This window comes from Zasmidium cellare, assembly GCF_010093935.1.
Source record: "Zasmidium cellare ATCC 36951 unplaced genomic scaffold M409scaffold_4, whole genome shotgun sequence".
Taxonomy (NCBI): domain Eukaryota; kingdom Fungi; phylum Ascomycota; class Dothideomycetes; order Mycosphaerellales; family Mycosphaerellaceae; genus Zasmidium; species Zasmidium cellare.
The window spans coordinates 475,609-501,741 of record NW_022986948.1 but is presented as its reverse complement, the minus strand read 5'-3'; the positions used below and the strand labels follow the sequence as shown (position 1 = coordinate 501,741).

The 26,133-nt window shown below is 54.0% G+C and overlaps 12 protein-coding genes across 12 annotated transcripts; 7 read left to right on the top strand and 5 right to left on the bottom strand.

Moving 5' to 3' along the window:
- Positions 1–38: 38 nt before the first annotated feature.
- On the top strand, positions 39–2,164 carry M409DRAFT_18029 (uncharacterized protein; the record flags this gene model as incomplete). The annotated part of the gene is made up of 6 exons (XM_033804323.1): positions 39–260; positions 310–744; positions 794–964; positions 1,020–1,195; positions 1,274–1,362; positions 1,410–2,164. The coding sequence occupies 6 exons, from the start codon at positions 39–41 to the stop codon at positions 2,162–2,164; spliced, it is 1,848 nt and encodes a 615-aa protein (XP_033672685.1).
- A 396-nt stretch (positions 2,165–2,560) lies between these two features.
- M409DRAFT_63372 (uncharacterized protein) lies at positions 2,561–3,697 on the top strand (the record flags this gene model as incomplete). The annotated part of the gene is made up of 1 exon (XM_033815569.1): positions 2,561–3,697. One exon carries the CDS (start codon positions 2,561–2,563, stop codon positions 3,695–3,697), a length of 1,137 nt encoding a protein of 378 aa, XP_033672684.1.
- Positions 3,698–5,106: 1,409 nt separating this feature from the next.
- On the top strand, positions 5,107–6,392 carry M409DRAFT_63371 (uncharacterized protein; the record flags this gene model as incomplete). Its single annotated transcript, XM_033815568.1, has 3 exons — positions 5,107–5,794; positions 5,846–6,294; positions 6,351–6,392. The coding sequence occupies 3 exons, from the start codon at positions 5,107–5,109 to the stop codon at positions 6,390–6,392; spliced, it is 1,179 nt and encodes a 392-aa protein (XP_033672683.1).
- A 655-nt stretch (positions 6,393–7,047) lies between these two features.
- M409DRAFT_18026 (uncharacterized protein) lies at positions 7,048–9,062 on the top strand (the record flags this gene model as incomplete). The annotated part of the gene is made up of 4 exons (XM_033804322.1): positions 7,048–7,164; positions 7,233–7,303; positions 7,373–8,402; positions 8,463–9,062. The coding sequence occupies 4 exons, from the start codon at positions 7,048–7,050 to the stop codon at positions 9,060–9,062; spliced, it is 1,818 nt and encodes a 605-aa protein (XP_033672682.1).
- Positions 9,063–9,972: 910 nt separating this feature from the next.
- M409DRAFT_18025 (uncharacterized protein) lies at positions 9,973–11,725 on the bottom strand (the record flags this gene model as incomplete). The annotated part of the gene is made up of 2 exons (XM_033804321.1): positions 9,973–10,842; positions 10,898–11,725. The coding sequence occupies 2 exons, from the start codon at positions 11,723–11,725 to the stop codon at positions 9,973–9,975; spliced, it is 1,698 nt and encodes a 565-aa protein (XP_033672681.1).
- A 1,372-nt stretch (positions 11,726–13,097) lies between these two features.
- Positions 13,098–14,783, bottom strand: M409DRAFT_50433 (uncharacterized protein; the record flags this gene model as incomplete). Its single annotated transcript, XM_033811535.1, has 3 exons — positions 13,098–13,711; positions 13,772–13,829; positions 13,881–14,783. 3 exons carry the CDS (start codon positions 14,781–14,783, stop codon positions 13,098–13,100), a joined length of 1,575 nt encoding a protein of 524 aa, XP_033672680.1.
- A 1,588-nt stretch (positions 14,784–16,371) lies between these two features.
- On the bottom strand, positions 16,372–16,929 carry M409DRAFT_50432 (uncharacterized protein; the record flags this gene model as incomplete). Its single annotated transcript, XM_033811534.1, has 1 exon — positions 16,372–16,929. One exon carries the CDS (start codon positions 16,927–16,929, stop codon positions 16,372–16,374), a length of 558 nt encoding a protein of 185 aa, XP_033672679.1.
- A 238-nt stretch (positions 16,930–17,167) lies between these two features.
- On the bottom strand, positions 17,168–17,665 carry M409DRAFT_18022 (uncharacterized protein; the record flags this gene model as incomplete). Its single annotated transcript, XM_033804320.1, has 1 exon — positions 17,168–17,665. The coding sequence occupies one exon, from the start codon at positions 17,663–17,665 to the stop codon at positions 17,168–17,170; it is 498 nt and encodes a 165-aa protein (XP_033672678.1).
- A 328-nt stretch (positions 17,666–17,993) lies between these two features.
- On the bottom strand, positions 17,994–19,529 carry M409DRAFT_63369 (uncharacterized protein; the record flags this gene model as incomplete). Its single annotated transcript, XM_033815567.1, has 2 exons — positions 17,994–19,382; positions 19,437–19,529. The coding sequence occupies 2 exons, from the start codon at positions 19,527–19,529 to the stop codon at positions 17,994–17,996; spliced, it is 1,482 nt and encodes a 493-aa protein (XP_033672677.1).
- A 418-nt stretch (positions 19,530–19,947) lies between these two features.
- M409DRAFT_50430 (uncharacterized protein) lies at positions 19,948–22,107 on the top strand (the record flags this gene model as incomplete). The annotated part of the gene is made up of 4 exons (XM_033811533.1): positions 19,948–20,076; positions 20,133–21,426; positions 21,590–21,765; positions 21,817–22,107. 4 exons carry the CDS (start codon positions 19,948–19,950, stop codon positions 22,105–22,107), a joined length of 1,890 nt encoding a protein of 629 aa, XP_033672676.1.
- Positions 22,108–22,641: 534 nt separating this feature from the next.
- M409DRAFT_63368 (glycoside hydrolase family 53 protein) lies at positions 22,642–23,700 on the top strand (the record flags this gene model as incomplete). Its single annotated transcript, XM_033815566.1, has 1 exon — positions 22,642–23,700. One exon carries the CDS (start codon positions 22,642–22,644, stop codon positions 23,698–23,700), a length of 1,059 nt encoding a protein of 352 aa, XP_033672675.1.
- Positions 23,701–24,007: 307 nt separating this feature from the next.
- M409DRAFT_18018 (uncharacterized protein) lies at positions 24,008–25,555 on the top strand (the record flags this gene model as incomplete). The annotated part of the gene is made up of 1 exon (XM_033804319.1): positions 24,008–25,555. One exon carries the CDS (start codon positions 24,008–24,010, stop codon positions 25,553–25,555), a length of 1,548 nt encoding a protein of 515 aa, XP_033672674.1.
- Positions 25,556–26,133: the final 578 nt, after the last annotated feature.

Genomic DNA, 26,133 nt, shown 5'->3' with positions numbered 1-26,133 from the left:
GCTCTTTGTTTACTGTAAACCGGTCAAGCTTTCACAATATGTTGGGCAGGGCTGCTTTCTTGACGTTGCTTGTTGGCGCTTTCGCGGACTGGACTGGCAACATTAACTATGGCAGTCCATCTCACAACCACAATCTGGGAATTTCGATACCCAAGGTTAGGAAGAGGCAGGCCGGAGCTTCGTATATGGACCCACGAAGCCTGAACTTCACGCATGGCGTAGCTTCTGGAGACCCATTTGCTGATAGTGTTATTCTCTGGGTGAGCAGGACTTTCATGATGAAGCAAGTCTACGCTGACTCCTGGACAGACTCGTGCGAGCCCTATGACGGATAACGACGATAGCAATGTGACTGTCTCAGGAACCGCCGACTTATACAACCACGATACGCTCCAATATGTAGAAGCTAGCTCCAACCCCATTTGCGTAGAATGGGCCATTTCAACAGAGAAGAACCTTCGCAGGCCAGCCGATCGCGGTCGAGCGTACACGTCTTCTGACATCGACTACACCATCAAGGTCGAGGCGAAGAGGTTGAGACCCTTCACTTGGTATTACTACCAGTTCACGCTTTGCAACAGCGACAAGAAGAGTCCCATAGGTCGTACAAAGACGGCACCTCGCCCTGGACAAGACGTTGGCGACGTTGGAGTTGCAGTGTTCAGTTGCTCGAACTTCCCATCTGGGTACTTTAATGCATATGGCAATTCGGCCAGGAAGGACAACGTTGACTATGTCGTTCATGTAAGCTTTGCAAGACTTCGATGTTACGCCTCCATTGACTCTTTGACAGCTCGGTGATTACATCTACGAGTATGCTACTAGCTCGCCGAACTATGGCCGTGCTGTTCGTCCTGCCCGCGAGATCTTCACTCTTTACGACTATCGAGCTCGTCTTGGAACTTATCGTACCGATGAGGATCTCTTGCTCTCGCATAGACAGTTCCCCTGGATCCCGACTTGGGTATTAAATTGAGATTTTGGAGCATTGGATATATTTGCTGACCCATATCTGATAGGATGACCATGAGGTCTCCAACAACGGCTACCGCGATGGAGCTTCTGGTCTCAACAACACCGAAGAATCTTTCGAGGAGAACGGCAGAGTCAGTGTTGATCAGAGGAAGATGAACGCTGTTCGAGCCTACTTCGAGTGGATGCCTATTCGTCAGGTAAGTCTAGTAGAGATCACGAGGTACCCTGTGTCGCCCTTTTACATGTACTGACTTCCACCTCTGATCGACATGGACAACAACCTACGTATCTGGCGAAGCTTCAGCATCGGTAACCTATTCGATCTGATCATTCTCGACACTCGCAACTACGACCGAAGTATTACTGATCTGTCCTGGAACACAGAGTGTACGTCTCTTGCGAGAATGATTCCAACCCATACTAATAACTTGCAGACATCCCCGAAATCATGAATGATGCGGGTCGTACAATGATGGGCAGCATCCAGGAGAACTGGTTCTACAACACCCTGAAGCGCAGCCGCGCAACATGGCGAGTCATCGGCTCCCAAGTCGTCTTCAGCACCATCAACTCAACCTCATGGTTCGGAGACGCCTACAACTACGACGCTTGGGACGGTTACATGGCCAACAAGAACCGCACGCTCAAGACGCTGTACGACAACAACATTGGCAACAACATCGTTCTGGCCGGCGACACGCACGCCAACTGGGTCTCCGATCTCGTATGGCTGGAAGAAAAGCCATACGACTCCGACTCTGGAAGTGGAGCACTGGGTGTCGAATTCGCCGGCACCGCCGTATCTTCTACCTCCTCCTTCGGCGCCAGCTCCAGCATCAACCAGTGCAACAACCAATCCCGCCTCCTCATCGCCGACAACCCCGAGCTGCAGTGGCAGGAAGGCTACTACCGTGGGTACTTCGAGATGCAGATCTCCCCTCGCAGCGTGCGGACTTCGTACTTTGGTACACCCAATCTGCAGAACAGGAACGGCTATGAAGTCCCTCTGGCGAATTTCACGGTTGAGAACAGGGCCAACAGTCTTTCAAGACCGGTTGCTGGTGGTGCGGTGGAGAATGGGGCTTTGCAGAATGATGGCACGGTGAGGGTGTCGAACCTTACGCTCGATACTAACACCGGGCGATGGTTCGTGCATAACTTCACAAGGGTGTCGATTCCGAGTCAGTAGGTGAGACGGGTTAGAGGAAATGATTTTACGAATGTCTATACACAAATTTCAACGACGCGGCTTCACTACGCAGACAATGAATGGCAGGGAGCCCCTTGCAGACTCCGAAATATCGGCCACATCGGCTTTGTCCCTTTCTCAGTACAATAGTAGAAACGGAGACATGCGAGGAAGAGTAACAGTAGAAGTCTGCATTTACGCCGAGCTACGCCAGGCTTCGTGCATCCAGACCCGCCTGCATCCACATCGGAGGCCACCGACGGCTGTATTCTCGACCACAGGAAAAGATAAGCTGACCATGAGCATCACATATATACCCATCTCCGTCTCCACGTATACTTACTTATCACCAACGCTCAAGTATCCCTAAGCAACGACAGACCAGCCCACATCAAGATGGCCATCCAAAGCAAAATCACCATCCACAAAATCGCCCCACCCACGAAGACCTCCACCATCGACTTCGGCGCCGAAATCCGCCACGCAGACCTCCAAAACCTCACCCCGTCCGACTTCCAAGTCATCCGCCGCGCCCTGTACGAAAACCAAGTCATAATCTTCAAAAACCAACAACACCTCCCGCCCTCAGCGCAATACGAACTCACCCGCCTCTTCGACCCCACCGTGCAAGCCTACGGCCACGGCAAAACCCTCGACGCGAAGAAGAGCATCCTCCACCCGGACCTGAAGACGATCCCGCATCAGCCGCAGGTGCAGGTGATCGGGAACGGCCCCGTGGCGGAGTTTGAGGGGTTGAGGGATATCACGCTCAAGCATCCGCATCATCGGACTTTCCATAGGGATGTTATCTCGGAGGGAGATGATCGTGAGAATACGCGGTTCTATCGCTGGCATATTGATGCTGCGCTGTATGATCTCAATCCGCCCCGTGTGACGTCCCTTTTGGCAGTAAGGGTTCCGAAGACGGAGTATCAGAACCTGCGGTATGATGATGGTTCGGAGGAGGAGTTGAGGGTGCCGAGGGGGAGTACGGTTTTCGTGTCCTCGTATAGGATGTTCGAGCTTTTGTCGGAAGAGGATCGGGAGTTTGCGCGTACGACTAGGGTGCAGTACGCGCCGCATCCGTATGTTTGGATGAGCCTGGCGAAATCCAAGACGGATGGGTTGGGGCTTGTGTCTGAAGGGAAGGAGTTGGCTTATGAGGAATTGCCACCCATCGAGGAGGAGAAAATCAAGATTCTGCCCATGTGTTGGCGGAACCCGGTCACAGGCAAGCTCGCATTGCAGGTGCATCCATCTGCGGTAGAGAAATTACACCTCAAAGACGGGACCGTTATCGATGACCTCGAGGAAGTCAGAAGGATCGTGCATCGACTTCAGAGGCCTGGGATCGCGCCTGAGCTCGTCTACGCGGTGGATTGGGAAGAAGGCGACCTGGCTCTGTTCAACAACCACGGCGTGCTGCACTCCGTGACCGGGTCTTTCAAGCCGGAGGAAGTCAGGATTTTCAGGCAGTGTAATCTGGCTGCGAGTGAGGGGCCTTTGGGGCTGGAGGAGGAGGAGGTTGTTTGAAGGAAGGACTCTTGTGTGTTGGAAAGAGGTGCTGTCTGGGTGTTTGATTTTTTGCAAGGCGCTGGATGGAATACCCCTACTTACGGATGGATCTGATGGGACAGATCTACCTGCTTGAGCAAGGCGCTGTTTTTGATGATACCCCACAATAGGTCTACCAGATCTACCTGCAGTTTGATGGTTTTAGATTTAGTCCTTGGATTCAGTATTCATCTCGAGTTTCTCATTTGCTGAACCATTGATAGTCGGCTATTGGACTATTACTCGAAGCTCGTGACTGTGTACCAGATCTCTAGGCCTATGTCCAGGATCTGAGCTCAGTGCGCTGTCTCGTTAAATCATTGTGACGTCCAAGTAGCCGACGTGCAGCGACTTCATTGTCGGTCTGATGTCGCTGCCAAGTCGAGATGATGAAATTGTTCGGGTTGACAACATCACATGCTGTTGAGGGAGGTCCACAAGATACATCATCGACAGGGGCGGCACGTGGTCGAGGCCAGGGAGTCAACTCAGTCCAGCTACGATCAAACAGGACTATACTGCCACCGCTGTTGATGCCTCTGTCGATGGTGTTGAAATGTCTTGTGGGATCAAGAAGCAGAAGGAATGAAAGGATGTCGTTGCTACCGATTGATTACTGCCGACCCAATCAAAACATTCGGCGGGATCAAGCAAAATCCTGCCCGATTTCGCGCGATCGCCGTCGTTACGGACTTCGGCGAGTTCATTCGTTTTTCCCATCCTTGTCCTTGAATTGATTGAAATTGAACAGACATAAGTAGTATGCCAAGTCAAGGAGCAGAGCCAATATGGCATAAGCGGTAGGAAGAGATACGATGCTGACTGAAGACTTGCCGCAACTATTCCACGGCTGACTCAATGCTGCTCCACCGGGCCATGCAGCCCTGCTTTGCGTCGCGGTAGGGAGCAGTGTTGACTGATGTCATGCAGAGAAAATCGAGACAGCTCCAGTCCAGTGCATGCCCTCATCTCCGTAGCTCAGGCGAGTGCAGGCCTCTGGTCTCGCGCTGCCCCGCGACGAGCATCACTTGCGAGCATTGCTTCCCATTCACTGGTCGTCCTTCCAATCGTCCAACTCTCTCCCACCAATTCGTTCTGCTCCCCAATCAATTCCTTGCTGCCATCTCCCTCGTCCACTTGCCGCCGCGAAGTCTGGGACGCCAGGGTGCGGCTGATCCAGCTGGCTGACCTTCACTGCCGACGCGATTGCTGCAGAAAAGAAGAAACGCCCGCCGCTGCCAGCAGCGCCCGAGTCCGATGCCCTGCGCGTAGAGCACCACCGCCCCCGCGACACCGCAGCGCCCCGAGCCCCCACGCCCACCATTGAGTCTCCTCGCAAGCAGCCCACTTACCGGGTCTCCAAGACTGCCCGCCCGCCGCCGCCCACCATGGCCCCGGCCGTCGTGCAGAACATCGCCTCGCGCTTCCACCGCATGAGCCAGAGCGCCGGAGACAAGGACTACAGCGCGCGCGAGGAGGAGAAGCAGAAGCTGGCCGACTGGGAGGCCAACAAGCAGCCCCTGGAGCCCGAGGAGATCCACGTCGATCCCCAGAAAAAGCCGGTCGGACACTCGAGCAAAGTCTTGCGCAAGGAGGACTTCGAGTTGATCAAGACCCTTGGCACGGGCACTTTTGCGCGAGTGTGGCTGACCAAGTTGGCCAATCGAAGGAACAGGGACAACGATAAGAAGGTGTTTGCGCTGAAGATTCTGCGAAAAGTGGACGTGATCCGCCTGAAGCAAGTCGAGCATGTCCGCAACGAGCGCAATGTCCTGGCCGCGGTCGCTGGGCACCCTTTCATAACCACCATGGTCGCCAGTTTTCAGGACACCGAGACTTTGTACATGCTGCTCGATTACTGCCCCGGCGGCGAAGTTTTCTCTTACCTACGACGAGCGCGACGATTCAACGAGCCCACTTCACAATTCTACGCCGCCGAGATTGTTCTGATATTAGAGTTCTTGCACGAGCAGGAGGGCGTCGCATATCGTGACTTGAAGCCGGAAAATATACTTATTGATGCCGAGGGGCATCTCAAGCTGGTGGACTTTGGCTTCGCGAAGAAGATAGATAATAGTGGGTGGAAAGCAACTTCTGAGGTGGAGGAGAGGACTGACAATTGAACAGGAGAAACGTACACGCTTTGTGGCACGCCCGAGTACCTCGCACCCGAAGTCATTCGAAACACCGGACATGGCACAGCAGTGGACTGGTGGGCTTTTGGGATCCTGATCTATGAGTTCCTGGTTGGCCAACCGCCCTTTTGGGATCAAAACCCCATGAAGATTTACGAGCAGATTGTTGAAGGCAAAGTGCGATACCCCAGCGCCATGTCAAAAGATGCAAGAGATATCATTGGCGGGCTATGTACAGTCGACGTGACGAAGCGACTGGGCAATGTCAAAGGAGGCGCGTCGACCGTGAAGAAGCACCCGTGGTTCAAGAACATCAACTGGGACGAGCTATACCACCGGAAGATGCAAGGGCCAATAGTACCGCATTTGAAGGCACCCGATGATACGAGGAATTTCGACGAGTATGATGCTGAGCCTCAGCAGAAAGAGCCGTACACGAAGGTAAACCAAGTCCAGATCGTAGCGTTCGCTCGTACAAATCTGACTGATTTCTCTAGGAAATGCAAGAAAAGTACGACCGCATGTTCGCCGACTTTTGAACCACGGCCACAACGGCCCCTTCCTCCAACACGACAGATATAACAGATCTTACTGCATTGTAATTGACGAACTGCATGAGACCAGAGAGCACGGCGCACGGAGTTTCGACCAGGCGAATGAAAAAGAGAAAGTGGGCTTATGATTGATTGCAAGCATTGGGGAAACAGGGTTGTCTTGACGAAACGGACTCCTGGAGTGAAAAGACTTGATTGATGAGGCTCAAGATTGGGGAGCCTGTGATATTCGCATATTCAACAGATACGTAGGTGGACGACGGAAATCGATCTACTTGTGGATTGGTACAGGCCGAAGTCTTGATTTGGCCTGCCTTCTCTCACAACACTCTTGGATCGTAGCCATCCTAGCCAAAGACACGACTGTCATTCTTTCGACAATGGCTTCAGTCAATCCATACCGGACTCCGCCCTGCATCAGTGCACCCTCGAGGCGGCGGTAAGTTTGGCCAAGGGCTGCACTCCCCACCTTCTCCACAACTCCAACGACGCAACCGTCTCCATTCGAGCGGATTGACCCTCGTCTGTACCTCGCGGCCCGCATTGACGGCAAGCGAAGGCACATCTAACTACACGAGCATCCTCTTTCCTTACTCCACACACTCATTGCTATTGTATTTATGAATACTCACACCAGGTCATGACCCTCTTCCTCGGCACACTGAGGTGTTGCCGGAGAGGGTTCGAGAGCTTCAGACCCAGCTCCAGCTTCACGCGGGGTCTGCTCACGCAGGCACACGATCGAGGGCCTTCCGAGGTATGCAAGCACGCGATGCAGCGTTGACACCACTTCCAACCCAATGGTACTGACGAGGACTGTCGCAGCCGCCGTTACTCGAGCAGACTGTTCCCGAGCACTTCGCGGAGATTGTGTCGAAATATGGGGATCGCAATGCGTAGGTCTACCTTCTGAAGAGCTGAGCGAAAGAGAATGGTTGAAAGAGCACTGCTGAGATTGGGTCAAGGGTTATATCACGACACCAGCGGACGGAGTTGACATACGATGCTCTCGATCGAAAGTCGAACGCCCTCGCGAGGGGACTGCAAAGCATAGGAGTGAAGAAGGGCGATAGAGTATCCGTGTCGCTGGGAAACAACATCGAGTTTGCAGTCGCAACATACGCGATCTTCAAACTCGGTGCCATCCTCAACCCATTGAATCCCAGCTTCAATGCCGGCCAGGTCGTCAGCGCGCTGAACCATCTCGAATCGTCACATTTAATCATCGGCACGGAGACACATTTGATACGGAAGGATCCGAGGGATAATTCGGAGATTCTGAAGCACATCGCTCCAGGTATTGGAGGGAGGAAACTAGAGGCCGATCTGGTTCCTTCACTAAAAGAAATCGTCTTGGTGGATAACTCTCGAGGGAGAGTCGATCCGACTCAACTGAGCGCGGCGGTCCCTTTTCAGGATATCCACGATGGATCTTCGCTGGAAACTCTCCCTAAGCAAGACCTGGACAAGAATGATGTCGTCAATATCCAGTTCACGAGCGGCACGACGTCCATGCCTAAAGCGGCCTGTCTGACGCACCGCAACATCCTCAACAACGGCGCGCAGATTGGTGATCGAATGCTCCTCACACCAGACGATGTCGTCGTCTGCCCTCCACCGCTCTTCCACTGCTTCGGCTGTATCCTAGGCTACATGGCGACCGCAACACACGGCTCCTCCATCGTCTTCCCTTCCGAAGCCTTCGACCCGGAAGCCTCCCTGCGTGCGGTGCAGGAGTATAAAGGCACAGCGCTGTACGGCGTGGCGACGATGTTCCTCGCCGAATTGGAGCTCATCGCTAATGGCGTCGTTCCACACGAAGGCTTCCAACACTTGAGGACCGGGATAGCAGCGGGGAGTAGCGTCCCCGCGGAACTCATGAGGAAGTTGCATAAGATTCTGAATTTGGAGGAGTTGACGATTTGCTATGGCATGACGGAGACGAGTCCGGTTAGTTGTATGACGAGGACAGATGATCCTTTGCAGAAGCGAATCGTAAGTCTCCATCAGATCACCATGCCTCACACACGTCCACTGACACCTGATGACACTCAGGACACCGTCGGCCGCCTCCTCCCGCACGTCGAATGCAAAGTCGTCGACCCCTCGGACCACACGCAAACCCTCCCCATCAACACCCGCGGCGAACTCGCCACCTCGGGCTACCTGGTCATGAAAGAATACTTCGCCGCGCCCACCAAAACCTCCGAAGCCCTCATCCCGGACCCTCACGACCCCGCCAAAATCTGGATGCTCACCGGCGACGAAGCGAGCATGGACGCCAAAGGCTACGTCTCCATCACAGGCCGCATCAAAGACCTGATCATCCGCGGCGGCGAGAACATCCACCCGCTCGAGATCGAAAACTGCCTCCTCGGCCACGAGGGCGTGCGGGAGGTCAGCGTCGTCGGACTCCCCGATGAGCGGTACGGCGAGGTCGTCGCGGCGTTTGTGGTGCGGAGTCGGGATGCGAAGGGGGAGGCGTTGGACGCTGCGGAGGTAAGGGAGTGGGTGAGGGAGAGGTTGAGTGGGCATTTGGTTCCGAAGTATGTGTTTTGGGTGCAGGATTATCCTAAGACGGCGAGTGGGAAGATTCAGAAGTTTCGGTTGAGGGAGGAGGGGGTGGGGTTGGTGAGGGAGGGGAGGGGGGAGTGATTTATTGATGTGAGTGGTGAAGGCTTTTGGGACCGGTCGTCAACAGACGACTTTGGCGGGGTTCGGTTGAGTAGGCAGAAGATCTCTTGAGCAGATGATGTGGACTGAATGAATGATAGGATTGAAGATGGCAGATATCCCTCCAATGATCTCTGAGAGGGAACTGAGAGGATGGCATCATCTTCGACCAACGCCTCTAGCACTATAGACAGTGTTTGACAGAAGAGAATCTTGGATGATTCTCCCCGACCCTTCGAGACTATGGACGCAGTCGGGTGGAGATGATCTCAAACATCCACACGACTTTCGGTCAGGTTTTCCACGCGGCAGATGAGCAGTCCATATCATAAAACGAGTTCAGTCAGGAGACGGAGTCTTACAGTATTCACCAAAATTGCAAAGCGAGACTCTTATCAAAAGGAAAACTTTTCATTCATGATACAACTACTCGACGGTACCATCTCAGAGATCGATACATGGCTGAGCTCCAGAAGGAACACCCTCCGGCCCGCGCCCACTCTCATCGAAAGAGCCGTCCCTCAGTCGCCAGGTCGGGGAGAACGAGCTCCAGGTGTAACCACCCGGCCCATATCAACCCTCCCCAAACGACCGAAGGAGTCTCTCTCGCGAGAAACGAAAGCTGAGCTCCAGAGGTTGAACCTCCGGCCCTTGCCACATGCCAATCCCCTCGACCGACCGCCCTTCGCTGATTTTGTTGTTATTATTACTTTTTTCGTGTTCATGCATCCCATCTGTCCGTTGCTCATTCATCATGCCGCCCATAAAGTTGCAAACGCCGCGCAGGCCTCGCGGCTGGGGGTATCGTCGTCGTCGCTCCAAATCAGAAAACCCAAAAACGCCGGTCCCGTGCTGTGCTATCCTCGTCATCTGTCGATTTTCTTGCGTGTTGCTATCCTGGCAGAACCCTCAGGTAGCCGAGTACTTCGTATTCGATCCAGTCGATCCATGGACCCTCTGGGTTGAAGCTGAAGAGTGGGAAGATCGACTCGGCTTGACGGGCCATGTACTCGTGGTAGAGCCAAGGCTTCTCGTTGGCGTCGAGCCACATGCGTCGCTCGGTCCACGTCAAGTAGAAATTGTACACGAAGCCGATGAGCATCAACAGCCAGACGAGCTTGAGGTGCCATGGTGCGTTGACGAAGATGTCAAAGAAGCTGGTGGGATGCCGCGCTGGCTCCGTTACCAAACGCTCGACCGGCTTCTCCACGATCTTGGTGATCGTCTTGACCTTCTGTCCGTTGTCTGTGGACTCAGCGCCCGTGGTGGTTTTCTTGGTCTGTCCGGCGTTGGCCTGTTCAGCAACGATCTCAGATGCCTCTTTCATCGGCGTGAGGGTGGGTGGTGTGTCGAGCTGCTTGCTGTCCTTGCGCTCTGCTTGCAGCTTTGCGTTCTCTGACTGCTGCTTCTGGAGGTCCGCCTGCAGTGTCTTGGTGTTTGCTCGCAATTCTTCCATGTTCGCCTGCAATGCCTCTACCTCCGATAGCAGATTCGCGTAATCTTCCCGGAGCGTCTTATTGATGCCCTCCAGATCATCGATGTACCCTGCGTCATCTTGATATCCATCGTCGTCTACCGAGTCTTCGGCCTTGTCTAGCTCATCACCCATGGAGACCTTGCGAGCACCGCCCTTAGCGCGTGCACCAGTCTGCCATTCTGAATTGAGGCTGAGGTTCGAGGGTGCCTTCGGGAGCCGCGACTCTTCAATGGTATCGTCAATGTAGTTAAGGATTGCTTCGGGGGTCAGATCTCTGTTCATTTGCTGTGTGGCATATCAGTATCAGAATCACAATGACGGATGCAGCAATAGCACGTACCTCGAAGGTTCCTGCGAGCTTCTCCTTTATGAGCTCGAGCGTTGCGTGCTCATTTTCGGCGATCGCTAGCTCTTCTTTCTTCTCCTCGCGCTCCTGCCTAAGTTCCTCCTCCGCAGCGCGCAGACGGCCTTCGAGCTCGCCTGCCGCGCCTCGTTCCTTTCGATGCTCCTGTACCTTCTCTTTGAGCTCGCTATCGTAGTTCTTGACAAGCTCATCCAAAGCCGTGACTTTCGCCTTCTCTTGCTGGAGCTGCGTTTGGAGCTTCTTGATCTCCTCGGCTGCATCGCGTTCCCGGCCAGCTGCTTGCTTCGCTTCTTCAGCAGCACCTGTGGAAATCTTCTTCACGCGATTCGCCTCGGCCTCGAGATTCTTGACTCTTTCTTGTTCCTCCACTAACTTCTGCTGGAATTCGGCGGCCTCGTTGTGGAGCAGATTGCCCTCGCTGCTCAATTGGTCGTTCTTGGTCTTCTCGGCATGAAGCTCTGCTCTTGCGTTGTCGGTGCGCTCTTTCGCAGCCTCAAGCTCTGCTCTCGCTTTCTCGGCCGCTTTTCTCGCGTCTCTAATTTCTGCTCTCGCTCCCTCTTTCGCAGCTTCAAGCTCCGCGCTCGCTCTCTCGGTCTCATTCCTGAGCTCTGCTCTTACGTTGTCGGTGTCCTTCTTCGCGGCCTCGAGCTCTGCTCTCACGTTGTCGATGTCCTTCTTCGCGGCCTCGAGCTCTGCCTTCGCTTCCGCGGTCTCCGTGTTCGCAGCATCGAGCTTTGCTATTGCTTCCTCGGCATTCTTCTTCGCGGTCTCGATCTGACCCTGCAGGTTCACGACGTCTGCCATGATGGTTAGTGGGCTGCATGGAGTGCTTGCGACGCTGGGATAGCGCAATGAAGAGGGAGTCGGAATGTGGGAGGCGGGGTGGCCCGGTGAGGATCATCAAGCTTCTATCAAGCTTTCCACCGGTCGCGCAGATCATTCGAGGTAGGTGCGGGTGCGGGTGGTGGGGAACTTACGGCCTCTCTGGCCTCCTGCGCGAGGCATCTTGTCTACTTCTTCCGTGTTGGTGTCAGCGTGTGCTGAGAGTAGAAGGTGAGCGCCCTTTGACTTACCCTCTGCGTGTTCGTTGTTTGTCGAGGAATGGAAGAAAGAAAGGTCGGATGCGGAAAGTGCAGCTTGAGCCCCGCTAGCGGCAGCAACGCTGTCCGGCCCGCGGGCGGGAAGAAACTCAATGGCATGTGCGCCCGCCCCAAGTTCGTTCTAATCTTTACTTGGAGCTTTACTCAAATTTTCATTCGAACTTCACTTGGTGCCTCACTTTGAATGTCACTTCATGCTTTACCATCTTCTCATTTGCTACTTCACTTAATACTTTACTCGCTCCTTCACTTGGTCCTTTACTTGTTCCCTCATTTGCCCTCCTATTCGCCACGTTACCCGGCACATCACTTACTTTGTAGGATACCTCACTTACTTTGTAGGATACCTCACTTACTTTGTAGGATACCTCACTTCCGGTGCTTTCCATGGTATCTTACTTGCTCGGCGCCTTTTAAGATACCTCATTTGGGTCACCTCACAAGACACCTCTCTCCCCTTACTACGTACATCGCTTGACTTAACATCCACCTCACTCTACATCCACCTCACTCTGAACCTCATCTCCCTTACTATGTCACTCCTCAATTTCCATCAGATCATCTCGGAAACTCTGTATCGAGCTTCACTTCACTCTATCGCTGTCTTCATCCCCAGACTCAGTGCGTCATCCATCACAGGGTACCTGAGGGTGTCAAGAACATTCATTTCCAACATGACAGTTCGAACAAGTTAGTCTCTGGGCCCAAGCGCCATCAGCATCCTCAACCTCACTCGAAGACGTCTCTATGTGGACATGACCAAGGAGCGGCTTCGATAAACAACTCTCGCAGATCGCTGCGAAACTCCCAATACATCACCTCACATCGAAAATACACTACGTCTTCTCACAGCTATAAAGAGAACACCGGTTGCACGAGGAAAGAAGGCCGCCAAAGAAGCAATGCTACAAGTGATTGCTTTTGGATCTGCTTTCATACACACATATCATAGAGCTCTGTACACATCATTTGCCACATACAGCAAGCCATCAAATCATTGAAGTGAATTCGTTTATATCATCGATCGGTCAAACCAAGATTACCAACCTCCTTGAAGCATGTTGCCGAAGATTGACCTACAACCTCGCTCGGCGACGCTTGGTGGTGGTGCTGTAAGCATCAATACCGCGCTGGATCGAGGCATTGATGCGGTCAGCCAGGGCCTGGGCCTGAGCCTTCTGCGCATCAGGGACGATGTTGATCAGAGCGGTAGAGAAGGCTTGGGAGTTCGTCTGGATCTGCTGGAGCGTGATCGGGATGGCAGGGCTGAGACCTTGGGAGTCGAAGACGGGCTTCTTGTTGATGGTAGCGTCGATGGACTCATCGGTCGCGTCGGCCAGCGCGGTGACCGGGTCGACGAGCGAGTTCGCCTGGTCCGCGGTCAGTTCGCCGCCGGAGTTCTGGGCGTCTGTGGTCGCCTGTTGCAGATCTGCGTTCAACTTGTTGCTCGCGTCCAGCAGGCCGTTGAGGTCATCGGTGGTTTGGTAGTTATTCACGGTAGTGGTGAGGTTGTCAGTGTCGCCTTGGATCGTGGCGAGGTCAGCCTGGATAGTTGGAAAGTTGGTGGCGGTAGGTCCAGCTGAGGTCGATGAAGTACTTGTCGTCGAGGTGCTTGAGGTACTCGTGTCTGTAGTCGTCGTCGATGTGGAGGTAGAGGTGCTGCTGGTGGTGCTGGTGCTGCTGGTGGTTGCTAAATAACGTTAGTTAGCAATGGGGTCTCTAGAAAGCCTGATCTCGGAGGTGAACCAACTGGTAGGAGTCGTAGTAGAAGATGTCGTTGTAGTAGTAGTAGTAGTGGGAGTCGTCGTCTGTAAATCATCAGCATGCAATTATCAAATCGCTGGAGACTCTCAACGCACCGGTGTTGTTGTTGGCGTCGTCGTCGTTGGCGTTGTAGTTGGCGTTGTATTGGGGAAGCTCGAACCGCCTGTTGGCGATGTGTTGCCGCCTGTGGGAGAAGTGGTCTGGCCGGGGGTAGTCGTGGGCACCGAGTTGGGGAAGGATGAACCTCCAGGGCCAGTCGGGTAAGTCATAGACAGGGGCAGAGACCCTGGTCCGCCTGATCCGCCTGGTCCTCCATTGCCCCCGTTGCCTCCATTTCCGCCATTACCCCCATTTCCTCCGTTTCCTCCGTTTCCACCATTCCCTCCATTGCCTCCGCTGCCTCCGCTGCCTCCACTGCCTGGGAGGCCTGATGCGCCTGGGAGGCCTGAGGCGCCTGGACTGCCTGGACTGCCAGGGCTGCCTGAACCGCCTGGACTTCCCGGGCTGCCAGAACTGCCTGGGCTGCCGCCAGATCCGCTGCCGCCAGATCCGCTGCCAGAGCCGCCTCCAACAGTCTTCGTGATTGTCACAGTGACGGTCTGGGCGCTTCCTCCCGAACCAGCTGGGCATTCAGGAGCTGAAGTCGTGACTGGAGGAGCCGCACCAGGGCAGCCGCATTGAGTTGCAACGGCCTGTGCGATGTATGACTGAATCATCGACGAGACCTCCGGTGGGATGGTTGCCGATGGTGATGGTGCTGGAGCCGGGGCTGGTGCCACAGATGGCTGTACAGAGGGCTGCACCGAAGGCTGCACCGAACCCGCGCCGCTGGCCTGGGAAGCTGGCCAGTCATGCTGGCCCCAGCCGTTTTGGGACCACCAGTCATTTTGTGCTCCGTGATTCCAGCCCTCACCCCAGTTACGTGGCTTGAGTGGTGCCTCTGCGAGAGACAGCCCACTTTGGAGAAGCACGAGAAGAGCGGCGGATTTGGCTGCCATTGTGTCCAGAAGTTGATGAGAGAGACAGGTGAAGATCGAAGGAAGATGACAGGAGAAGCTAGAAAGCTTTATAACCTACCTCGACAACGTTTCTCGCAACGTGATAGAAATTGGGCATTGGTGAGCAAACGACATACAGCCTCGTATCCGGGACCCCGTTTTCAAGCCACCATGCAGCATGAAATGCTCAAGAAGCCGCGGTATCTCACCCAAAGCTGTTCGTTCTGACCGCGGAGGGCGTTGAGGTTCGCCTTGGCACTCCGTCAATGCATGGAAACAGAGCGGAGAGCGCATCGATGGATTCACGATGGATGTGGTTGCTTGACTAGCTCCCCTCCTCGTGTGGAGTGTGCACCCAGAGAGGAAAGAAGTGGAGAAGTTCTGGACGGCAGAATTGAGACATCGAGACCTCAACGCCGCCTCGTCCTTCCAAAGCAGAGGTTGCAATGACGATCTTCTGCGAACTGGGCCGCCACGGCTTCATGTACGGGCGCATGCTACCTCGTACTCAGGCCGTGCGGCGCAACGTGGCAAGCAAGCATCGAAGAAAGCTTTCGGTCTGGGGAACGACGGCAGGTTCGTGGGCGAGGCGCGCCTAGCTGCGGAGGTAGGTACCAGGTACGGCGCGCTCTCTGCGAGACCATTGAATTCGAAGTTCGTCTACTGCAGGTCAGCATACTGCACTGGTACAGTTGGGAAGCGAGAATGCATTAGATCCGTGGAAGGATGCGCTTGTCTCATGGAATCAATATTAGAGTTGCAAGGTGCTCTTCGTCTGTCCGTTCGAAAGGGCTCGTCTGTGGTCCTCGATCATTTGAATTCGCCGCGATGGAAGCGGTTTTGCTGCTTCCACTGACTGCATCAAGCATACGGGACTGAGTTGTGTGTCAAAATCGTGACTGCAAACTGCACAGCATCATTTCAAAGAACTTGCATGAAGCGAATGTGGCACAATAGTCACAAAGTCTGATTTCACAGCGGATGCCGCCGAGGAGGTGAAGTCTGAACTCTGAACATACCGAGGTGCCGAAGATAGGCTAGCTAATGCAGGCACGCCCACGTGATAATTGGCGGAGGTTGCGAGGTTGCGGGGAACGGGTCTGGGGTCGGCCCAGCATGTGGCATGTGAAAACGATATCGATAGCATGGCGTCGCTCCATTTTGGTACCTTCTCCCATTATTGCTGTCCTTCTGGGCAAGCTTGACGCCTTCCCGCCTATTTTATCCTTGAGGGCGACTAGTATGGAACCACCTCGCTCTTTAGACAAGAGCCACGTGAGTCCGTAAGAGTCGAAGGAGATACCCTGGGCATCATCCCATAGCGGAACATCAATGCCCCGTACTCGAAGGGCACCAGAATTGCCTGACGTGTGAACAGAAGCGTAGTCGCATCAAAAGCACCAGAGAGATGATAGTCCCATGCGTTCCAATTTCTATAGCGGAACGACAAAGGTAGCAAGTTCTGACTGCTCCTCTCACGATCTCATCAGTCATCAGCGCTCAAAAGGAGGCCTGATGTTGCGAGAAGCCGACTCATCATCTTCGTTAAGCAAGCGACGTTTCCTCCCAGGCTGCGAATGCGAAGCCATCAAGTCGCCTGATCCTCCACCGTCAACACCATTCTCGACTGCTCTGATGAACTCTTACTCTTCTTCCTCTTCCTCATCCACCTCCTCCTCATTCTGTTCGTCGTCCTCAACGTCACTCCACAAGCGTTTCGGCTTTCTCCATTGAATCTCACAGTTGTACTCCTCTGAACCATCTTCGCTTGAATCGGGGAGCTCGACGACACTTCTCTCTTCGTGCTCTTCATCCTCTTCATACTGATCAATCTCATCTTCATCCTCATCCTCATCGTCGTCGTCGATCGATCGGCTCCATCCTCAAACAGAAACGCTTCAACCTCGACATTCAACTGAAACTCCTCGATCCTCCTTGGACGAATCGCACACGCATACTCCGTTCTCGCATCAAAACGCTCCGAAGTCCCGCCCACGCGCTCCAACTCTTCTCTCACATGTTGTTTTGCGCGCTTGATTGCTGCTTTGCGTGTGGCGAAGACGCCGATGATGTGATAGCGGCCTTCCTCGTCGGTGTGGTGGATTAGATCGCGGCGGGTCACGATGTAGGCTTGAAATGGCGGCATGTCGCCGGATATGTTGTTAAGTCCTGTGGCGTGTAGAGTGACAGAGGCCAAAGGTATGACGAAGTGAATCTATTTTGTGAGACGCGACTGGGAAGACGCGTAGGGCGTGATGAGCTGACAGGGGTCTGAAGTTTAAAGTGGAACGGTTGATGGAGTCGGGTGCGGCCAGGTTAACGACTGATGCGACATCACAAGATCTCCATGTTCATTTTGGGAAAGTACAGTGGACAACTGCTTCTCATGCTAACGCAAACACCGCCGCTGAAGAAGGTCCGACGTACTTGAGAGACAATCGAACGGTGTCTTTCTGAGGACCATAGGCCAGCTCCATATCTTCTCCAACCACAACTTCGTGTATATTGACGCTTTCAATGTTCTCGAGGTCTCCCAAGATGCTGTGGAGGTACTGCGCTTCGTCTGGCGAGGCTGGGGTGGATGACACCTGGAAACCGAGTTTGGCTTGAAGGCTGAGAATGTGCAGACCTCCATGATACACCTTACAGTCCTCGATCGCTAGCCGTGCAACAACGGTCATGAATCTGATGACATCGCCAAGTGTGTCAGCTGCCAACTCGCCCATGTCGACAGCATCTGGCGCACCGGTTTCGTCTCTGGGGTCGTCGCCATTGAGCATGTCCAAAGCTATGCTGCAGATGGAGCCTAGAAAGAGTTCTGGGTCCGCTTGAAATGCCAGGGTGAGCGACAGGATGGCGAGAGCTCCGAAGATAATGTCCATAGATGGATTGGTCGTGGGATAAGGACGTCTTGCGCACTCCTGACTTGCCGACGTGGGAGCATGCAGTTGACGTTTGCTACTGCGACTCTTAACATGGGATTGGTAAACAATGAGACGATGGCATGTGGAATGGCGTATGGGGCTGCCCGTGAGCTGATCATGCACCGACATTGTCCGAAGCGAGAGCGCCACCGAGTAGAACGAAACGCGAGCTCAGCCAACGAAGCAGGCCGCAGTGGTGGAACAATGGAAGTGTTCGCTCCACGGTGATGACAAGAGAGGCCTTAGAGTGTCCGTAAGATAGACCAGGAAGCTGCATGGGACTGGTTCAGTTCAAGTATGTCGATCCAGGAACTATTTTCGACCAGCGATCATTAGGATCGTACTTGCGCTTCGTTGCAGCGAGCATGCGCATTGTTACGGGGTCCAGCGTTGCAAATGGATTTTGCTCTCGTGAAGCATAGTTCGGGTAAATAAATGGATGAAAAGCGTCCAACTTCTTGAGTGTCGCTTCCAGATCATGCTGGAGCTTGTTGGCCTTGCCGCTGAAATAGATGTCGCGATCCGCATCGTTCCACCACAGCTCGACTGAAATCAGGAGCAGAGGTCCATGGGAGGGAATGAGGTTGAAGATATTCTTCTGAGCTTTGAGATGGCTCGAAGTCAGCGGTTGGAAGGTGACACCAACAACTCCGGTCGGGTCGAATTTCGTGTTTTCGGTGAAGGTCTTGACGACGTCGTGCACGGCAGTCATCGCGCTTGGGCTGAGTGTGCTGGTCAGAGTGAATTTGAATCGACGAAACCCAAGAGGGTTGCTTCTGTCGATGTCATCTGCGCTCTTGCCGATCGTAGTTGTGCTAAGTTGGCCACCCAGGTGTGGGATAGCCTCGAACGCTGCCAGTGCTTCGTGGGAAGATTGACCTTCGGTATTGATGAGGTAGACGTCGTACTCGAACCGCTTCTCTGCTTGCAACCAAGCAAACGAGAGGTAGCCCTGCGTCGTCAGGTCGTCCTCAGCCCTGGCCGCCAGGTTCTTCAAGGCGTTGCAAACGAGCGGAAAGTGTGGCTGCTCGTAAGAAAGTGCGCCTCCATAGACCACTGTGTTTGGGAGCGTCGGCATTTTGATCTTAGTCACAATGCCAAAGGCGCCAAGTGAGCCTTTCAATGCCCAGAACAGATCTTCGTGATGGCCAGCGTTCACCCACAAAATCTCACCCTGGGGTGTGACTACTTCAAACTCGATGATAGTGTCACATGTCCAGCCATATTGGTTAGCAAACCAAGAAAACCCGCCACCGAGCACGTAGCCACCCACTCCGACACTGCCAACTCTGCCGCCAGACACAGTCAAGTTTTGCTTCTGAAGGGTTCGATAGACGTCTCTCCAACGGGCTCCAGGGCCCAGAACGACGGTCTCCTCCATGTCGCCCACATTGACGCCGGACATGTCTGACAGGTCAAACGTGATACCATCATCGATATTCGACGCGCCAGTCACGGACGAATGTCCACCAGAAGAAATGGCAATGCTGGCATTGGAGGGATGAATCACATCAGCCAGGGCAATCTGAATGTCGCGAGCGCCCCGTGGGAGAAAGCGGCATGCTGGTATCAGTTCCGCCTGTTGAATCGACCAGTACTTTTCTTGTGCGTGGGCGTAACCTTCTTCTCCGGGATTAACAACCTGCTCAGGGAACAAAGCTGCAAGTAGAGCGCACTGTAACGGTCAGTCCCGTGGGGAGTGGCCCCTTGTTGAGGAGTATCAACTCACTGGTGTTGAGTATTGCAACGGAGTTTGAGCTTGCTGTTGGTACAATTGGGCGGCGGCGAGGCTTGCCTCCAGAAAGAGGTGCCAGAGCCGCATACTAGGTCGCTGCTGTGCCTCGATATCGCGCTCGGTCCTCTTATCTCCAGTGCTGCCGAGGGATGGAGGTAAAGGAGGTCATCGAGCACGTCTTCAGTGCGATCTGGGAGAAGTGCTGCCCTCGACCGCCACGGGACGTCGTCGGTGATGGAGGTATTGGAGAGAGACACGACTTACCTATGGCAGTCTAACAGCAAACATCATGGGGGATATTTGCAAGGTACACGCGTCCGGCATCTTGCTCGCCCTGAAGTGGTCGCGGTTACCCGAAGATAGAGCACTGACTTGGAAAGGTTCGGGCCGCGCCTCGAGCTAGCTTAGCGGGGCGCGTCGGCGCGCCAACTCAAACACAAAGCGCCGAACTTCGTGCTCCTTCATCAATTGAAGCTCAACCTCATCGCTACACGGGTCGCCCAAGATGGATTGGAACAACCCAATGGCGGTGTTTGGCTTTCCCGACGACCCCCAGCCAAGTGGTGGTGAAGTAGACGACGAAAATGATAACTTCTATGATGACGCCAACCCCAACGACGACGCTCACCCAGGAGTATGTTTTCGGCCGTGTTTGCATGTGAACAGACTGACTCTCGACATTTCACGCAGGCACCTCAACCGTCGAACCATGACCAAAACGTGACCACCAACATGACCCCCAAACCAATCTCGCAAGCAGAAAAGGATAGGAACCAGAAGCGAGCCGAGATGCTGCGGGCCAAGCTGCTCGCACAGCGCCAAAACACGCCCTCCAAAGCAGCATCTCGATCCGGTACGCCAGCTCAGATGAACCCACAACCTGTCGAAGCAGTGTCGTCAGTTCCAATCGCGCCTAGTCAACCCATTCAGACACAATCACAAACAAACAACCCAATCAAGGAGGAGGTCAAAGAGCAGCCCAAGCCATCGAGCAACATTAGCCCTCTCGAAGCTCTGCTCGACCATGGCAAGGCGTTGGCAGACGAAAAGGCAGCCGCGCTTGCTGCGAGCGAGAACACCAGTTCTGCTACTGCGGATGATCTGACGAAGTCAGCGGCTCCAGCGGAGAACCATCAGAAACCAACCAACACGAACGCCACGCAAGAGGCAGCACAATGGCCTTATGAGCACTCCGAGCGTTCTACCAATCTCTCAGACTCCTATTATGCTGATCTGCCAGCTTGGCTGGAGATAACAGGGTTCCACGATGTCGAGTTCCGAACCTCCAAGCTGTCCACATACAAGGAGCGAAAGGCGCTAGAAGAAGAGGCTGCCCGCATCGCCGAGAAGCTGGAGAAACTCAAGCAAGCCGAGCAGGAAGCGATGCAATCGCTCAGGATGGCTACGCCCAAGCCATCAGCCACTACCATGGCCCCACCGCCACTCCCTGCCACCATGCCGAAAGAGATGGCAACTCCCAAGGTCAACGGTACCAACGGTACAAAGCGCGGACATTCTCCAGCGTCATTGCCGCCAGAGAAGATGCGTCGTCTCGAAGACAACAGTGGCTTTCGCATTCGTGGGGCCAATGACTCGCCTCTCGATTCTCGGCCACCACCACTTCGTCGTCCACGTACGCCCAGTCCGGCAGATCTTGAGCGTCGTATCTCCTACCCTGACGCCCGCCGTCCGTCTGTCAGCGAGCGTAAAGGTGGTTACAGACCTCCTGGAAGCAGAGGCGAGAGCGTAGATGCTTTTCTCGAGCGCAAGGGCACATACAGGCCTCCTGGAAGCAGACGCGAGAGCCGAGACTCTTCTCTTGAGCGCAGGCAGTCCTACTATCGCGAGGAGGGAGAGATCGCCTACGACAGCTACACCCCGTATGATCCTCCTCCACGTCTCCCCTTCAGCAACACCCGCAACAACTCGAACACCAAGGCACCACAGTACCGAGGCAGTGTACTTCTGGATCTTCGCAAAGGCGGTCAGTCACCCTTCTGTCGTGCATAGAATAACGAAGACCCTTCTCATTGGATTACTGGGTTGGGAAATGACTATCACGAGTACTGTATTTGCAGAAAGAACACATTCGAACATCATAACAATTGCGCTTACTTTCTTCTGTTCGTCTTCTGATCTAGATACAGGTGTACGATACTTTTTGATCAAGTCTTGGAATCACGAGAATGTGATCGCTGCGCAACGTGAGAACTTATGGGCTACACAAGAGAAGAATGAGGATCTGCTTGCAGAGGCCTGCAAAACCTCTCGTCATGTTATACTACTCTTCAGCGTCAACAAGAGCATGGCATTTCAAGGATATGTACGTCTCACCTACCATGATGCGTGATCACATCAATGCTAACGACTTCAGGCACTCATGACCTCACCACCAGATCCCAAGATGCCCAAGCCTGCGTTCGCCTCAAAGCTCAACTGGGGGACCAGTGCAGCCTTCAGCCTGCGTTGGCTCGGTACTACGTCGATCCATTTCCGACTCATAGGTCATCTGAAAAACACGTTGAACAAAGACGAGAAAGGCGAATCAAGAGCTGTGCTTATTGGCAAAGACGGACAGGAGGTCAGTGCCGATGCGGGCATGGGAGTGGTCTGGGCATTGGACGAGGCAGAGGCTACTGCGAATGAGAAGGAGAATCGTCGTTGATACTGTGGTGTTTCTGATCGCAGAAGATGCCCAGTTGCTTTGCTAGCCACTGGACGATAGTAGAAGAGCAACAGTATGAAGCTTTTGACATTCCAGCCCCTTCACCTCGCTTTCGACACGCAATACTAGTTGGCAGAGATCTTGGAGGTGCCATCGATTCACTTACTCAATCGCAAGCCATCTAGCCAGCTTGAAATGCCAGCGGAAGCGAGGTCGCTCTTAAGTCGTCGGAGAAATGACGGTCCTATGCGTCCCACTTTGACCGGGTGGATAAAAACCTGCGATGAGCTTGAAGCCAGAACGTCTGTCGCTTACAGGCGATGATTTGCATGGCTAGGACGCCAACAGGCGAGAGTTTGCTGAGCTCGAATTCTTCCGAAATGAGAGCGAGCGTCACAGAGTTTCGTGTCTCAAATAGACAGCGTACGACAAGCGAGAAATCGGCCATGGACACAAGAGTCACAAGACACCTTCAATTGCAACGACACGGGCATCTGCTTTCGGAATCCGACTCCTGCCCATTGACACAAAGCCATGAAGACGCTTCACCTCCTACCTGTACTGGCGACTGGCACAAGCGCAGCTCTCACGTACAAAGGCGTCGACTGGTCCTCCCTGATCGTCGAAGAGGATGCTGGCACTTCTTATAGCCCAACAGATGGCACCGTTCAACCGCTCGAGACAATCATTTTCAACTCCGGCGTCAACATCGTCCGACAACGGGTCTGGGTAAACCCATCCGATGGCAACTACAATCTCGATTATAACCTCCAACTCGCCCAACGCGCACAAGCCGCAGGCCTAGATATCTACCTCGACTTCCACTACAGCGACACATGGGCCGATCCTACGCACCAGACGACACCGTCAGCGTGGGCGGATTATGGTATCGATGATCTTGCCTGGGCGGTGTACAACTACACGCTATCGACCATGAATAGTTTCCAATCCGCCGGCATCCCCTTGACGCTCGTCTCCATCGGCAACGAAATCACCGCGGGCATGCTCTGGCCTCTAGGCGACATCGACGAAACAGACGGGCCATACAGCCTCGCTCGTCTGCTGCATTCTGCTTCGGCGGGGATTAAGGACTCGAACGTATCGCCTCAGCCGAAGATCCTGATTCATCTGGATAATGGCTGGAACTTCGATACGCAGGAGTGGTGGTACGATACTGTTCTCTCGCAAGGCCCTTTCACGGCGGATGATTATGATGTTCAGGCTGTGTCGTATTATCCGTTTTACAACTCCGCCGCGACGTTGGCTTCCCTGTCCTCTAGCCTTACCTCTCTGGCATCGAAATATAGCAAGGATATCATGGTTGTCGAGACGAATTGGCCGGTCGAATGTCCGAATCCAAGTTACGCTTTCCCGGACAATACGACTGATATCCCGTTTTCGGCGGAGGGTCAGGCTACATGGCTGAGGGATGTCGCGGAGGTGGTTGAGGGTGCGGGTGGGACGGGCGTGTTCTATTGGGAGCCGGCTTGGTTGAGCAACGCGGGTTTGGGAAGTAGTTGTGAGGACAACTTGTTGTTTTCGTGGGAGGACGGAGTGGCGAGAGCGAGTTTGGATGTATTTGCGGAGTTGTAGGTTGATGGCGACGTTGAAGGCCTTCAACCGCAATCGATATCTGGTCGTTCAAACTTCAAACACGATGAAGATGAACTCAGTTGGTGTGGTGCTCGATCTTATTTAGGCGTCTGGCGTTGTCTTGTCAGTGAAACGAAATCCCAGAATAGCTTGCGATGGCGCCTGAGTTCAGCCATTGTAGCACAAAGGTCTCGCTTGTTTTTTCAGCTCAGGAGACGGCGGCTGGTGTACTTCACCTCGATCCCAGTACGATGAAGCGAAATCGCAACTCAACTCGACGACGCTTTCATAATTCTCGAATATCGTCATGTCGGCAATCCTGGAAGACCAGTCAGTCTGGGACCATTTCTTCCCACCGCTTCCACCTAACCATCCTCCCGTTGAGGAAGGCCTCGCCGTCGATGTATTGGAGTGGTATTCAGATGCAACTGCCAATGCACGAGTCGAGCCACCTATCAAGACAGCAAAAGCACTGATCGCCTGTGACGAAGACCCCAATTCAACCTGCAGTCTCCGCATCGTCTTCTTACCCCGAGACCCCCCAGACCTATCGGCAGATCTAGCTTTGAAAGCGATATACCAGCACTACGCCTTCCCCTCAGCCTGGCTGACAGAACGACTCCGCAACGTGACGCATTCTTTCGGTGGCCACAAAGTCCTCAACAACCCGAATGTCGATGTAGCGTGGATGCGGCTTGTGTGTAAGGACGTCCAGGTCAGGGCGACGGTCGAAGTCGACAACTTGCAGTTCTACGACATCGTCGACGGTACAGCGAAGAATCCTCGCGGAGGCAGCCAGGATAGTTCGGCGTGGTGGCATCTCGATGCGTTGGTTCATACGAGGGAGAGGGCTGATGGGTCGAAGTGTGTTACACTGGTGTGTTTTAGTCAGAGGCAGGATATTGTGAGGAGGTTTGAGCAGTTGTTGGGTAGTGATTCTTGGGAGGACGCTGTTCAGGATCCCTACCTGCTGTTTAGTATACTGTTGGAGAAGTGGTATCTTACCTTGGATCGAGTTGCTTGGGGTTTGGCGGATGTGTTTCGACCGATTGAGATTTTGACGTTGCGGAGGAGTGATCGCAAGCAGGCAGTTCGTCCTAACAAAGAGGAGGGCCACGACGACGACGATGGAACAGTCATCCCCGACCTCGACTTCGCCGGCCTACACAACCTTTCGAAACACTGCACCTATCTTCTTGAAGCAGCCTCCGCAACCCTCCTCGTCCTCGAAAACATGACCCACCACCACCGCTTCCTCCACACAAACAACACAACATCTTTATCGACCGCAACGGCAACATCACTCACCTACCGTAAATCGACCCTCGAATCGACTCAACTCCGGCTCCAGAGCCTCCAACAACGCATGTCGAACCTTATCAGCCTCTCCTTCAACCTCGTCACACAGGAGGATAGTCAGACGATGAAGAACGATAGTCATGCGATAAAGGCTATCGCGATCCTCACGCTCATCTTCCTCCCACTCACCGGCATCGGATCTGTCTTCAGCACGCCCTTCTTCGACGTTGACTTCGACTCGGAGAGCAGGATGCTACGAGTCGCAAGGAGCTTCTGGATTTTCTGGGCGATTACTATCCCGCTTACGGGATTGCTGCTTGGGTCCTGGGGGGTGTGGTACTATCAAACGAAGAGTGGTAGTGACACACAGCACCGTCGTCAGCACCGGGGTTCCTCCGCGGCGGAACAGGGAAGGGGCGGAGGAGGAGGTGATGAAGAGGTCGTCCTCCTGCGGCGACTTCGTCCACGCGAGCGTCATGCTGGCGGCGCACCTGCATCTTCCTTACGCATGATTGAGTTGAGGAGGCTTTTCTCTCGGTCCCGAGCGTTGAAGTGAGGGATGCGGTACGCATTCCTTGAGGAAGACGCTATTGTCTCATCCCATCCTCGTGAGAGCCGCGTGCGTGCCGGGCATGCCGTCCGTGCATGTGGGTGTGCGGCCGTGTCTGGGTTCGGGTTCTCGGTCTCGCACGTTCTGAAGTTGCCGATAAGGTGTTGGGTGGACCTACGTGTGAAGGATTGGAGGATTGAAGAGGCTTCTCTCGTACGAATACGTAGAAGATGAGAGGCTCGATGTACGAAGAGAAGTTAGCGTACTGCTCTCCCGCCTACAAGCGGTCGATTGCTAAGCATAGCGAGTCCTCGGAATGTTAGCGATGGCGGTGGTATGGTAGGATTCCGGTTGCCTCCATGTAGAGAGGCGCAACAAGCAACAAGGTTAACTTGTACTGTGCATTGTTGGAGTTGTACGTACTGAATGTAGTCTGATGAGGTGCGGGAAGGATTGCACGTACTCGAACTCCCACAGCATTCACCACGCCAGCGAGAACTTACGTGTGATGTTCTCATGCGGCGCAGGCGGCAGCAACAATACACGTCGTCCAGAACTTCCCATCGTCATCTCATCAAAGATCC